This window comes from Hippoglossus stenolepis, chromosome 8, assembly GCF_022539355.2.
Source record: "Hippoglossus stenolepis isolate QCI-W04-F060 chromosome 8, HSTE1.2, whole genome shotgun sequence".
Taxonomy (NCBI): domain Eukaryota; kingdom Metazoa; phylum Chordata; class Actinopteri; order Pleuronectiformes; family Pleuronectidae; genus Hippoglossus; species Hippoglossus stenolepis.
In genome coordinates this window covers 9,800,307-9,816,000 of record NC_061490.1, presented here as the reverse complement: position 1 = coordinate 9,816,000, position 15,694 = coordinate 9,800,307, and the positions used below count along the sequence as shown (strand labels likewise).

At 43.5% G+C, this 15,694-nt stretch overlaps 1 protein-coding gene across 3 annotated transcripts in view; it reads left to right on the top strand.

The window, feature by feature from the left end:
* Positions 1 to 15,694, top strand: part of LOC118113587 (growth factor receptor-bound protein 10) — a 67,582-nt gene continuing 51,888 nt past the window's right edge. For 2 of the 3 annotated variants that reach the window (XM_035163439.2, XM_035163440.1), the window contains exons 1-2: positions 1 to 260; positions 12,558 to 12,686. In XM_035163439.2, the coding sequence (XP_035019330.1) occupies positions 12,636 to 12,686 (51 nt within the window). In that variant the 5' untranslated portion in view covers positions 1 to 260; positions 12,558 to 12,635. The remainder of the gene's footprint in view (positions 261 to 12,557; positions 12,687 to 15,694) is intronic. The other variant, XM_035163438.1, reaches the window with a different exon arrangement.

The window sequence follows — 15,694 nt, the reverse complement described above, 5'->3', positions numbered from 1 at the left end:
TGTGTGTGTGTGTGTGTGAGTGAGTGAGTGTGTGTCCTCCCCGGCCGCATGAGATGAGCAGCCCGCAGTCTTCGCAGCCACTGTTTCCTCCTCCTCCTCCACCTCCTCCTCTCTGCGCCTCTGTGTATGTGTCCACTCCGGGATTGTTGACCACCGTGGGCTGATCCTCCGCCGCCGAGTTCACTCCACTCGGCCCCGCTGCGTGTGCCCGAGCTTCACCGAGCACCGGCCCGCCTGCCTCGGCGTGATCGGGCTGTGAGGTGAGTGCATGGAACCGGATGAAGGAGCGCTTCTCCTGCTCCTTCCTTCCTTCCTTCTTTCCTTCCTTCCTTCCGTCCGTCCTTCCTGGCTGGCTGCTGTGTGTGTGTGTGTGGGGGGTGCTGAATGAGAGAAGTCCACGCAGAGTGAGAACGCGTGGAATCAAAGTTGTCATAATGTGCGGGTGGCGATGACGCGCTGATGTTTTCTGCGGGTCGGAACCCATGTGCGTCCTGCGCGTAACGTAAGCGCCGTAGCGGGACCTGGCTCCATGCCTCCTCCTCCTCCTCCTCCTCCTCGCTGCCACTCATTGAACTTTGAAAACAAGTTTCTTCATCGGCTCGCACTGTTAGAAGAAGCCGCACTGACTTCACTGTTTGTGGGGAAGCTTCCGCCCGGAGACCCCCCCCAGCCTTCCTTCTCCCCTGCACCTTCTCCAAACACTCAGTCGAGCCCCCCTCCAACAACCTGCCTTGTTTACGGTTGCGCAACAGCAGTTCTACAGTGGCCCTCAGCCCACTTTCCATCCAGTAAGGACCCCCGCCAGCCCCCCCACCTCAACTCAACTGAATTCTGTTAAGAGTTTCACCAGTCTCGCCTTATGTCTTATCCCTTTGGCTGCGTTTGCTTTGGGGGGTGGGGAGGGGGTAGAGAACGAGGCGTTTTCCCAGGGATACTCATGGAGCCACCACTGCAGAGATCCCCCCCCCCAACAAGTAGGCTCCGGGGACAGCTGGGGAGGGGGTGTTTTGGTGGGTTCTACTGGGGTCCCCAATAAAGTGAGCAATTGTTGAGTTGAGCTGAGCCACAGCAACGCAGCACAATGAGGGGAAAGGCCAGATGACCGTGGTGTAAAGTGTTACCGGTGTTCCCTCAGGTCTGAGGGAGCAGGCTGTGAGAGCAAAGTGTGTTGGGAAGTCTTAACAAATGTGGCCCAGTCCTTCATCTCCAAGCCTTCACTGAATCCAGCTCTGCACATGCGACTGCAACTGCACCGCCTCAAAACGCTCCTGTATTGTGAAATTGTTAATAAGGCCCACTTTGGTTTATATCACCAAGTCATGTTGTCTCAGTAATACAATGGGGCCACTTTGAGAAACCGTGTTTAACATTAATAGACAAAGGGCGAGGCAGCCCGATCATTATCTAATCCAACTTTACGCACAAACGTCTTAACAAAGCAACTCCTCATATATGGTCTAATGGGCCCTGTCATTTATGGCACTTGTCCAAATCAATTTCTTTATAGGCTGCATGTGGTCTCTGCACAAAGTTGCATAACCACACAAATTTATGACAGTGGGAACTATCGACGTTAGGCCCTTGTGCGTTCTGAATGCAGAGCAGGGCTCTCGCTGGAAACTGGGGTTTGACTGGAAGGAGGAACTGAGACACAGATGCATGTGGTAAGGTTTTTGTATTGCGCCTGTACCAAATCTGTTTTGTCAGTGTACATTTGTTGTAGAGCTATTGAGCTTCCGTTTCCATGGGCGGGGCCTGGGCGGTCAAGGAAATACCTGATAAAACCAAGTTGTAGGCATGAATTAATATTGTAATTGGTTCTAAGTGCATGTAGCAATTAGACGTCATTGGATAAATTATTATTGGATTAAAGTCCTGCCTTCTTAAATCTATAAGTTCGTTTTAAATGAAATGTCAGTATACCTTTCAGTTGTAGTGAAACACACAATCTGGCAAACCGGTGTTATTTAACCCAACTTGGCAACCGACAGTGGAGCACTTAGCACATGCATGCTTCTCAGCATGTCAACAAGTGTGGTCGAATGTGAAGTAGCGCGATCATGTAGCCTGCTGCAACGCACCGTCTAAAACACGCTACAGCCGGGCCTTCTCAGGCATGTCGTTTTTTTTACACCCTACCCTTCACAACCAAAGAGGATTTCTCTTTTCCTTGCCCTTGCCCATTATTTCCTGCTTTCTTTCATTTAATTATGTTGTGGTCACATCTCTGTGTACATGGCAACCGCTCGAGCTGCGGTTTCTTTCACCCCCTCAGCACCAGTCCTGCTATTTCAAGTCCATGCTCAGTAAGCATAGGCATGACAGGGCATGAACCCTGCAAGACTGCAGGCTGCCAAAAGGCTGCTGACTGCACATATTGCACATAATTATACTTGCAATAAGCTATACTCAGCTCACTCTGAGACAGACGTGTGTGCTCTGCCTTTTGTGAAAATCTTCAAACTCCCAAAATGCATTGTGTTGTGCTTCTCATTCTCCACCACTTTTTGATTGAAATACTGTATGCTTGGCAGCGATCACCCCAGAGAGTTCTTGCATAACCAAAGCTTGAGCCTCATTTTCATCTTGTGCTCTTCTCTTGATGTACAAGTACATATAAAGTTGTGTATTCCCCCTAGCCCATGCTTGTACACATATGGTTTTAGCTGCCATTCAAGTGCAAAAGGGGCAGAGATATCCTGTGAGCTGGTATTGGTGGTATAAGAGCTTGTGGTCGTGCTCTAGGCAGCATTCCATGGGGTCTTGCGTCAGCCAGCAGTCATTCAGCACTGGTTAGTCTAGGCTTATACACTGTTAATACCCTCTCCCTGATGTCATGACACCATTAACCCAAGCCTGCTGGGGGAGCACAGCACAGTTCATGTCATTCGACCCTGCCTGAACCTAAAAGCAGGGCAACTTCACAAAATGCTCAGCTGGGCTGTCAGTGGTCAAAGAATAATCCAGTTCACGTTAGGGGTCACTGTTTGTTTTCTCGCTGAAGGTTTATGTTTGGACTCGGCTGCATTATCACGGGTCATTCCTTAAATTAAAATGTTCTGCGATTGGCTCGGCCTTAAAGCGTTCCACAAACTTTTTGCATTTAAGGTTTTTGAATTGGAACATTTCAAAAAATAAAAACCAAAGGCGCTCCTAAAAACAAAGTCAAAAGGCCTTTATCAGATGGTGCTTTCATAATGAAATTCTTAAAAGTTTCACTTCGTCATAATAAATTCAATCGATTTTTATTATCTACTCATATGAACGTGTTTAGCTATAGGGTAAATTAGCTTTGTAAGTTCAGAGCCTGTACAATTCAGTCGTCTCTTAGCCCGGCCTATATAAAAACAACCACAAGTGCAAGATACATGTAGTAAAACTGCGGTATTGCAATTAGTACAATTTTGACCACCTAATGAGTCCTCAAGCACAATGGTTGCAAAAGCCACATTTGAAAGTATTATGTAATGGTCAACGAGGCAAAGGGTTTTCTGTTATTGACAGGCAGATGTCTGGGTACACAGATATCCTGTATTGCAGGGAATTGTAGGATTCGCTAGATACAGCTACATCCTGTGCCTGTCCTGAGGATTCTTGTCGCACAGCCACCTAGTGGTCATACTTGTCAACTGTGAGTTAATTTGCTTTCTGTTAAGTCGCAATTATTTGTATCTACTAAAAGGAACCTGGGAGCAGAGGTCTACACCCTGAGGAAGGCTGCTTGTGCCACTGTGCATGGGTACTTACTCAGCTCACACTTTACATACAAGGAATAACCATCTGAATAAAGGCTTTAAAATGTTTCATTAGAAGAGTGCCTTGGATCTGTCTTCATTCTTTGAACGTTTTGTGTGCTTGGTGTCTCAGTAATAACTGCTGAGTAAGCATGTTCTGATTTGCGAGGAGTCATTTCTAAGAACCCAAACCCTTGCCAGAGGAAAAACATTGTGGTATTATTCTTCCCCCTCCTACATCCATACTGCAAATATGGACTTGTACAAACCCGATTTCCACTTGTGACCTACGATGATGCAACGCTCGCTTGTTTAACCTCCACGGTGTATGCGGGATTAAGTTTCTCACTGTCTGGTGTTTGTCCAAATGTGGCTGAAACCCAATCCTGCGTGAGAGGCAAGAATGTTGCCTTTATTCTGTAGGCAACCGAACACCTGAGGGACCACGGGCTCAGGTGTGCGCAGGTAAACGTGGTGTGGATGTACAGTCAAGTGTGGGACGAAATTATCTCTTTAATGCATAGGTGCACCATTACCCCCTGCTGTCACGTTGCCTTGGTTTTTATCTCTATATGTCTGTTGTGTCTCAGTTTATCTTTGTATCTCCGTCCATCTGTCTACCCGCTGACTGCCCCGTCACCTCTCTTTTTTTTTTTAGCTTTCCTCTCTCTCCTCGTCTCACTGTCTTCATCTCTGTCTGCCTCTCACCGTTGATCTGTGTCCTAATCCACCAGCTGAAATCTGCAATGCAAAGATCAAAACAAACCGTTGCTAGTTGGTTCAGGGAGATGCACCGTACGATTAAAAACAAAAGGGTGTTTCTTTTTCTAGAAATATTTCAGAGCACGTAATCATAGAACAGAACTGAAATGTTTCTGTTCCTGAATCATAGCACAGTCATAAATCTCATTCTGAATCTCTCCGACTATCGCGCCTTTGACTATGTATGCATGTGTTTTGTCATACATAATTGCATTTTCTGCCCTCTGATTTTCCAGTATTATTTCCAGACTAAGAAGCGATTAGGGCTCAGTGTTGTACTTTGGTACTTAGGAATAGGACTTACGTTAAGTCTTTGTTAATATGATTTTTTTTCTCTCCAAGCCAAGTTTGTTAGCATTCCTAAGAGTAAGTAAGTAAAATAAATCCTGCTCCCCTTTCCCCTCGAGTGGTCACATAGTACTCTATCCCTTTTTTATTTGGGTTTGATGTTTCTGTTTGCTCAGGCTCGATTACGGTTATAGCAGGTTTGGGTTCTTGAATAAAAGTGGATTTTAATGCGACTATTCTGTTTATTTAGCCACAGTATTCGGTTAAATTAGTAGTGAGCTACCAACAGGTGTAGAAAAGTCGGTGTCCAGAAAAGGTAAAACCTTCCAATTTTGCCCTCTTGGGCCACCATTACGACCAACTTGCGCACAAGCACCAATGCTCCTAAGCCCTGTCCATTCATCTCTGCCATTGCATAAGACTAGTTCTCCCAAGCAGCCCAATGAAATCCAATTAGGCTCTGTCCATGTTTCCAAAAGGCCTTTCTCTCATAGACTGGTGCTATTCAGCCTCCCCCGGCATGACATCAGGCCCTCTCCTATAGCCCCACTTTACGCTGCTGCTCTCAGATAATGAAAGCTGCCAGTTAATGACTAATCAACATGTGCAACAAGCACATCCAGTGCAGAGTGACTACCATCTAATCTGCTGATTAAAACAGAAGACAGAGATGCTCTGTTCAACTCTCTCTTCCTGTCTTTCAGTGTTGCATTGCTGCAGAAACAACAGCCAGCTCTCTCTCTCACACACACGCACGCGCACGCACACACACACCCACACACACACACACACACACACACACACTGACGGCCTTAGCTTTAAAGTTTATTTGCAATTTTCATTTAAGAGTGTCTTGGAATACCAGATGTTTTGATCAGCAGTCTGTTTGTTTGTCAATGCAATGCAATGCTCTGTCTCCATGAATTTCCAAATCAGTTTTATTTTCGTGTAATGCAATGATTTTGCTTGACTATTAACACGTTCAAGTTCAAGATTAGATTGGTCATTTGCAGGTATAAGATAAACACATTACCTACAAAGCAAACTACTGGTGGGAATCACAGGGGTAATCGCCAGTGCAGAGCAACACAGTACAGCAGAGCAGGGAACTCTCCACCCGTACCACTCCCCTTCCCGCATACAGCCCATTTCTGTAGGTTGCCTCGCCATAGGAAGTTTTGATAAGTCGCAGGGTCAGACTAACTATTATTGTTTAAGGCGTCTGTCTAGTTTAAACATATACAGTAGAATAATTGACCTTCCCTATCATGGGGTTGTGTTACGGTCAGTACACTCATGTCAATGAGTTCTCCACAAGTCCCCAGACACTGATTTGGATCCATGCCATTTCTTGAATTAAGACGCTGTTTATGTTCCGGACTGGCGCGCAGCAGAATGAGGGGCGGGGTCAGACAGAGGTTGGAGGTGGGGGGAGCTGGGCAAGGAGAGGAAGGTAGCTGATGCGTTACAGTGCAGCATGGAGGTGGGTGTGGTATTTGAGAGAGTGTCTGATCTCACAGATAAATGTTGGGGACCTGTAGCATTGTCTGTGATCTGCCAATTTTCATGTAGAAATCCGGGTTTAATGCGATGGAATATGTGTTGTGTGTCAACAAATAAACCATGGAAGTCCATGGGCAGATTATATAAGAGTATATCTATCTATATAAGAGTTAACTCCTGTTATAGAAGTCAACTTTTGTGTTGTTGCTTCACTGCAAATTGAAACCTGTAAATGAATTATTACAAATCCAGATAGGAAGGTTAGATATACTGTAATAATATAGGACATGTACACACACGTGTACACACACATATTGGAAGACACACTTGCATTCACTGGCCCCCCTGGGTTCAGCAGTTAGACTTTGATATTACTATTTAGAGAAAAAGTGACGTGAAGCTTGTTCCATCTCTGCTGTCTGGCTGGGCTGCAGTGGGATTCCACGGATCATTACACCATAATGGTCTATTCCACTTTCACTTTGCCCCATTTAGATATCAGTTTATAAACATGGCCTATCAAAGAATTGAGCAGCTATATAAGCATTGATAAAGATAAAGCAAAAATTATTGGTGGGATTAGGCAAAGATATACATTTTTTTTTAACAAAGAGTGATGAGGGAGCGATCAGATTCTGCATCTGCAGCAGCAGCAGGTGGCAATGGTCAGAAATCCTGAAGGAGCCGCTGGGTGTGAGACAGAGAAAACAGCCCTGTGCAGACCTCTACCCCAGGGCATTGCAGATAAAACACTTTGTTCCCTGACACTACCTGACCTCTGGAGGCATAAAAAAGTCACCTTCTGACCTCCCCATACCGAAGTAAAAAGCTTACAATTGGTGTCTGTATGAGTTTGTGTGTGTTATGTCCACACACGCACATATCCCAGCCATATGTTCCTCACTTTCTCTCATCACCTATTCCGTGGCTGGCCCACAAATCAGCGCATGCCATTTCACGAGGTTGGGGGTTTGCTATATCGCACACATTTTTTTCTCACCCAGTACCCTATATGGAAAAAAAATGTCCCCTCTGCATTCCAAAGATGACTGAGCAGAGCTGAACAGCCCCATGTTAAGCCGTGTCCGCTCCAATCAGCTGACAGAGATGAACACATTTTACAATTATATACACACAGGGCAAGTTGTTGACACAGGTGTGCAGCTGCGGAGATGCTGCCATTAAGAACGGCGGTGCTTCAGTTTATTTTTATTGAACGCAGCGTTGCAAGTTCCACACTGGAAAGAGGTTTTATTTATTCTTAACTCAACTATAAAAGCTATGATGTTATATTTTGCTATGTAGCTTCAATATGATTGAATAAAAACCATGTCCTAAACTGTGTAATTTGACAATTAACAGCGCATCACTCTGCGTTGGGCTATTTTTGCCAAATGGGCCAGAGTGGAGACACATGACACCAGTATCCATATCGGTAACTGCACTTAAGTGGGAGATGTGTGGTTCTGCCAGTCTTACCCAGCATGCATTGGGACAGTAACGCAGCACACAGTGTGCGATACTTCAAGTTCCTTGTATTTATGTTCCAGCAAGTCACACAACACACACACACTGTAATCCACACGGTTTCAAAAAAGAAACACTCTGTTGGTTCAGTAGCATTGGGGCAACAGCAGAATGGCCCACATGAGTTTACATATTATCCTTTTAATACCTAAACCACATGTCATTTATTTGATTTCATTCGGGAACACTGGATGTCGGACGAAGAATTAGGGTCAAAGAGCTGCAGTTCTTGCTGAGCTTTCGTGAACTGGAGCTCCTCCAGCATCTTATTTAAAAGTAGACTGACTTTCCTGACTCGTACACAGTGAAAGTTTATGCTATGTTTATGGAACCCCCCGCTATAAATAACGCTGCCACTATTTTGAATGTTTTCCTAATTAGACAAGGACAGTAATATACTGTGTGTGTGTGTGTATAGAGCAGTGAATGCCTCACAGAAATGTACAGGGGCTGGCAGACAGGTGGACCGTGACTAGACAGGTAAATACAGAGACAAGTAAACAGAACACGAGAGAGAGAGAGAGAGAGAGAGACAGACGGGTGGACTGAATCTTTAAAAGATTTTTAAATAATTCCTATTTTCTATGAATACACCTGCCTTGTAGCCAGTTTACCCTCATGGTAGTGGATGTTTAAGTCCTCTTTAACATCCATCTTTGCTCCGGTGAGCTGGTCGGCCACTGATCAGCAGCCATGTAAAGGAGAACTGTTCAGGGAAATGTTTCTACTGTTTGAATTAGGCTTTGCTTTTAATAGCGCAGGTTACTGGTGATCCCAGGCCTCGCCTTGGCTTCTCTGCAGGGCTTATCACCCAGCGAAGTTAAAGTTGGACCCTTGAAATGTAAGCACATATCAGCACATTAACCTCCAGACTGACCAGGCATGTATCCCCTAATGTACATGTTCAAAAGCAGCTACTTTTTGAACCTTTATATTGAGGTCAAGCTCTGTCCTCTCAAATGTACCTGACTTCAATACTGACATCCACCACAGCATATAGCATTAAAACGGTTTAATTTTCTCAGCAGAAGTAGTTCAACCACCTGACTTGTGTTGTTTATACATTTCTCTATTATTTACAACATATCAAATACATTCATAAATTAATTCACGCTATTACAGTTACATAAAACTGACTCTTGAGAAAATAGAATCCCAAAATGAATAATTCTCTTAGTGTTCATAGTATATGTCGGATCAGCGTTTCCCAAATAATTTATTTAATCTATAGCGGAAGTGGGGGTGCACATGCACACACGTTCGTGATGTTTCGCGCAACAGATTTCAAGTGACAGGAACACAGACATGAGAGAGAGAACTGCATTGCATTCCACTTGCGGCTTTGTTCTCAGCTGCAGCTGAAACTATAAGGTCTGACTGTCTGCTTGGACGGTAAAAACTTTATGGATGATAGCCCTGCACACAGCTATATAATGCAGCAATGGAGCACAACCCAACCTTAGAGAGATATCTTATGTTATTATGAGAAATATAAACATTATTTTTGGTTCATTAAGAAACAGTGGCAAGACAAATATGATGGGCCACCACAGTCTGGATAATTAATGGGAAACACTGTAGATGACACTGCATGTTCTAGCCTTTTAAGTACAAATTACATATAGGTCACACTGACTGATTTCTAGAGTAAAATATGGTTGTAGAAACCAACTGGATCACATTTCACACTATCACATTTTATATTAAGCATTTAGTGTTTCCTCAAAAATACACCATTAGCATGAAGTTAAGCAGATAAAAGCAGGAAATGTGCTTTGTCATTTGTGTGGAAGTCGTTGGAGTCTGATTCTGACCTTCTCCATGTCTGCCTATTGATTTTCTTTTAGATTTTCTTTCCTAACTTGAATAGATAGACATATCTGTAGGTTATGGAATAAAAACTACCCACTTGGACAATTTAAAAATAGCTTAATCTTTCCCAGAACATCACATGAATGTAATAAAAACCCTCAGGGCAGAACACCTTTGCCATTGTCATGTATATTTGCTGGCGCTGCAATGGATTTATGATTCACGATTATTAGGGCGGGGCCCATTTTGCTTTTGAAGTCCGTCAGCAAACGTTCTCCCTCATGCAAAAACAAATCACATTAATTAATCCAGATGCAGTCACCTCGCTGCTTGGTACGGCCGCAGCACCCCAGAGTCCTTTCTAGTGCGGTGACACCGTCGGGATAATTGCACCGTCAAGGTCAGAGATTTAGGTTTCAGTACACTGTTCAAGTGGAAGAATTTGAATCAAAGGGCTCTGAGAGGGTCTAATCCCCCCCACTGGAATGGCTTTGATTGTGTCAGGGCGCAATTAACACAGGTGCGTGTGTGTTTGGTCAATATATCAGTCACTGAGAGTCACCGTGACACGTATGAGCACTTTGAACGTCAACGCCACATGGGACGCCTGAGCCTTTTTCCCATGTTCTATCACGCACAGCTGAGGCAGACTTCACTATTGACATGTGTGAGGTTGAGCGGCTGCGAGTAGCGTTAGTTAGCCGAAGCCTACTTCTGCTCCTCTTGCACAACCACCTGATCCAGAAATATAATAAACACACAGCTCAGCCGCAGCTAGTCAGCAGGTCTGAGGCGCCTAATGAGGGGCCGCTCCGAAAGTCGAGGCCGATGTTAATTTGTTTTGTTTTTGTTGTAAATTGTGTGTCTGTAAATAATGTGTAAATGACGAGATGTCCTGGCATGCCAGCCGGCCGGGGCCACACACATGGACTGACACAGTAACACCCACACACAGACATTCTCATTACAAGCAGGCCCTTTCAGCGGCCCGAGTGAACGCAGTGCCAAGTGCTTTGTTTAGAATGCATTCATAGTTTGGTCATTACTTGCGAGCCCAATTTTGGAGGTTAAAAAAAAACCTTTTGTTTTTAGCTCTTAAACATTTTTCGGGGAAGACTTTTGTTGTAAATCAAAGTTGAGCTTTACAGCCACAATTACAGAGAATATCGACTCAGTCAGAAGCGTCTGACTGAGCGTTATTATTGAATAATCGCATCATCTAACCGTTGAACTACAGTGTCTGGCTTTTCAGTCGAGTCTAACTTATAAGTATCACCCGATATGAGCCTTTCACACCAATTAGGGTCAGCGTTTGTTCGATGATATGTGCCGATATGAAAAATATTGTTGTTTCTGAAACACTTTTTAAAAAATTGGTTTAATTCCCCTTCACGTCCCAATTGCCATCAAAAAAGCTCTCGCAGGACTCTAATTAACACACTTGGACCGAATAAAATGATTGGCTGGTGCACATTGACCAGACTTTTTTTCCAAGCTGGAGAGACACACACCGCTAAAGCACAGACGATAATCAGACGTCAGTGAGTCAGTCACGGGAAAGTCGTCTTCCAGCTGTTGTCGGGCAGTGCTCGCACAGATTTGATGAGAGGGGGTGGGATGTATCGGTTGATAACGACATATTAGGAATCATAGAAACCATGAAAAAGCATTGGGTTGACTCCCACACATCTATATCAGTCGGCTTCTACTTCTAGTGTGGCGGTTCAAAACTGGTATAAACACGTTTGCCGAAAAAGAACACGTCACACACTCGACTCCTTTTCAAGCATAACTCTGCCTTCACAGCCAATGCCGTCATATTAGTGGTTTCATGTTATTGCTTCTTAATCATGTTTCTTGCATCACATTTGCCAAATGGTAAATCAACTTAATTGTGTGTCCAGTTTGCAGAGTGGTCCATTCATTGTACAGTAGCTGGTCAGAGAAGGCGAGATACCCACCTCTATATACACAACTAGAGCTGCTCAAAGACCCTGAAAACTCCTAAAAAATAGAGACTTTACACACACACACACACACACACACACACACACACACACACACACACACACACACACACACACACACACACACACACACACACACACACACGCTCAGCCACACATGTGCTGCATATGTAAACATCCACATGCACACACACGTTTGCCCACATGCAGTACTCATACACGAGCAGGCAGAAATGCACACACTTCTACACACTCCACGGCCGCAAGGGCAGCCCGCTCGCGACCGCTAATGCAAACATGAGATAATATTAGCTGTCTATAAAATGGCAGGTCATATTTTTAAAATACCAAGCAGGGTCATGAACTGCTGCCTAAAAGACCATCACAGTTGTTAATCCGAGCTGCCCGGCTCCAAATATACCCCAGGGCCTAACTTAAGACCTGGAGAGGTGTCTGCGGGGTATTTTGGGGTCAGTGTTTACAGGTGTTTGTTCAGTGGCAGCAGTGCCAAGAGGTTAATAAGATACCCACTTTAAGAAGTTCAAATAGACTGAAGTCCGTGTTGTTGAATTTGTGGTTATTTTAACCCAAGATTGGCCGGTTCGGGGGGGGCTTCACACGGCCGAAAAACAACTTTAAAGTCAGATGAGCAGGAACAAGCTGTTACATCGACTGCATGTTAGAAAATCTATTGACACAGATCTTCAACTCTTTGCCCGTGTTAAAAAATATATGGAAAAGGAAAAGTACCTTGCTTGTTGATGTTGTTGACTGTGGGTCTATGTGGGTTAAGAAGTGCTCTGTGCTATATCTGACTTCTCAGAACCGAGGCTTCTTCTTCCTTTCCTTCAGTCATCCTCCTCTCCTTGCTTCATCCTTCCTCTCTTGGTCCCTCTCACCCTCCCTGTCCTTCCTCTGGAGTTTTTCCACGAACCTCCATTTGTCTGCTCTTCTTCCTCTGCAGGTTCTTCTCTTGTGTCCACCTCCTGCTGAAACTGATCCAACTGGGCAAATTGTGCGAAAGAGCAGAGAAACACAAAACATGGCAGTGGCCGGGTGTCCGGATTATTTCCTGCATCATCCAAATTATCAGGTAAATGGTTCTTTCCTGTAGTTTATTTTAACAAGCAAGTTCAAATCTTTCTTAAAACAGAATTTATAAACCGCTCACACAGCTCAAATAGTGTTTGCAGAGATTGAATGACGCCATTTGAGATACTGTCAAGACCAGTGTGCAAAACCCAACTGTGATATCAGTATTATTGCCATAACTTTGTTTAATGGAAACACTGACATCTTGTGTCCTCATGAAATGACCATAAATTCTGTCACACACTGGTATGTGATTAGTTTGTCCTGTTAGGCCCCAACTAAACAGAGTGTCACTGAATGGCAGCAGTTCAACCACTGGTAATAATGCTGAACCACACACAACAATAATAATACTGCAATTATTTTTGCAGTTGTTTTGAAAGGTGCTATTTAAATAAAGTTATTATTATTGTCAAGATTACTATGATGTGTTTTTGTTTTTTTATATATATTTTTTTGTAATGACTTTCGTGGATAATGGTACATTTTACATCTCATCTTCACTGAAAAAAGTATAGAAATCATAAGGATGTGAGACTGCACAAGCATGTTCCCTTATGTTTTGACAATATTAACTGCAGGCTGGGGCACCTCTGTAGCACCACAATGCTGCATTTCTAATGGTACACATTTAAAAAATATAAGGAAATGGCCGTATTTCAATAATATTTGGATTAATTGTTTTGACCTGGTGTGTGTGTGTGTGTGTGTGTGTGTGTGTGTGTGTGTGTGTGTGTGTGTGTGTGTGTGTGTGTGTGTGTGTGTGTGTGTGTGTGTGTGTGTGTGTGTGTGTGTGTGTGTGTGTGTGTGTGCGCATACCTGCTGATTTGCTGTCGTGCATAGTGCAAGACCTGACTTGACTTGTGTACATCAGGCTTTAGGTTTAGCAGATTTGTTCACTGCAGCCTCCACAAAGTGCAAAGGGCTTCCAAACATTTGCATTAGGCCAGTAGCACTATTAGCCTGATCAGGAGCTGGCCTGTTGTCTGCTTGTCATCTGGGTCATGGCTTTATCTATGACCTCTGACCCCAGAGGACAGAGAGTTCAGCTCACCACAGTCTCCCAGATCACCACAGCTTAGAGCAACGAGCTTTCATGAAAACAAGGATTTGCATGTGGCGCAGGGTGTGTATGTGCACACCGATCAGCCAAAAGATTAAAACCAGTAACTGGTTACATATTGGAGGCATGTTTTGAAAGAGCTAATGCTGAACCATCAGTTATATGATTTACTGTTTGAATGTTTGAACACTGTCCCTGAGCTGTGTACGTGCACTTGTGTGAATTTGCGGTAGAGTTGAGTCAGGGTTATGTATATTGCTTCTGCGATATTGCTTCAGCTGCAAAGATTAAATCCACATATATCGTAAAAAATGGCATGATTTTTAACGAGGCTTACATTTAATAAAAGAACAATTTGAGGAACTAACCCAACAAAAACACAACCACAGGGAATCGGCCTTGAGTTGAGGCTGAGGTGATAGGGCCCCTTTGGCACAGTGAATCATCGTATGCTGTGTAGCATCCAAAAAACCAGCAGTGAATACGTTTAGGCTCCTCTTTCCATACGTGCACGTTGCATGCACCCTGCTATAGCTCCCATTCTCTCAAACACACCGAGGCCTCTCACAGCTTAACGTTGTCTTGTCCTTTAGAGGATTTTCAATGGAAATCAGCTGAGGATAATTTATTTATTTGGCAGACTTAGACTTTTCCATTTTTGGAGGCTGTTTAGGTTTAAAATGTGAATGGAGAGAGGAGGAGGAGGAGGTGTTTTCCATCTTCGCCTGCAGCTTGGATGAGCGCTGCTGAAGCCACAGTATACACACCTCAATGTACACTCTCAAGTTTACACACGCAGCGGTACACATGCACAGACGCACACTCAGCTGGCTGTTTGCAAAGCGTTCAGCTTGAACAGATGTACCTTGACTCGCTGAATGAGAATATCCATTCACTGTGAAAATTCCAGGGTTATGGAAGATTTTTGCTCCTGATAAACTGCAGCAGAAAATCCAAACAGATTCAAGTGAAGATAACATTCATACTAAACTCTGGAAAATTATATTGCCACATTAATCTTCTTCTGATCGTGACTGATTAATACATGATCTGGTCTATGGAAAGCCAGGCAAATCTGATGAGATAAAAAAAAACCTAGTAGCAGGATACTGCTTTTTTTTTAATATATATATATATATATATATATATATATATATATATATATATATATATACACGCACTTTTGTGTATGGTGTGGTTAGCTGAGTCTAAATATGAAAACAATTGTGTAGTGTTTCACATACCAGTAAACTGAGGTGTCACAAGATTACATTTCTCTTCCTGGAGCTGTGAGATTCATATCATTGCATTTCCAAGAGAAACATTTCCAAGAAATCATATGTCACTGAGGATGTTGGTACTTGGGCTTACTCTGTCAGCTTGGACTAATATGAGCATTCCAGCTTTTGGCCGATAGGAGCGGTGTCCAAGCTCAGCGACCAGTAGCACAAGTTGTATATTAACTGCTAACAACCGCTTACTGTCATTTTAATACATTAATATTATGACAATGAGCTTAAAACGCCATCGATTTAAACATTAGACATAATTAAGTCTTAGGTTTTCCTTGAATATTGTTGTTTTTCTTCCAGATTTTTTTATTTTTTTATTACACTTGAGTGATATAATTTGCAATGCATTTAAATGGCTTTATTGTTATATAGATTACTATGTGTGACATGTATCCAGACGTCCTGTCAGTAAACATGGCTGCTTGCCACCACGTGTTCATGACTCCACTGAGCTCACACGGAGCTGTTCCAGTGTCAGGGGGAAATAGCTTAATGAATGCTTTACCAACTAACAAGGGTTAATGCTTCACTCTTGTCAAAGGATTAGTTTGAATTAGAACAACTTAGACCAATAAAGGATATGAAAAACCCAACGAGGACTAATCCCATGTTCTGAAAAATATGCAATAGCCTGGCTTTCCCTCAGCTGTGCTG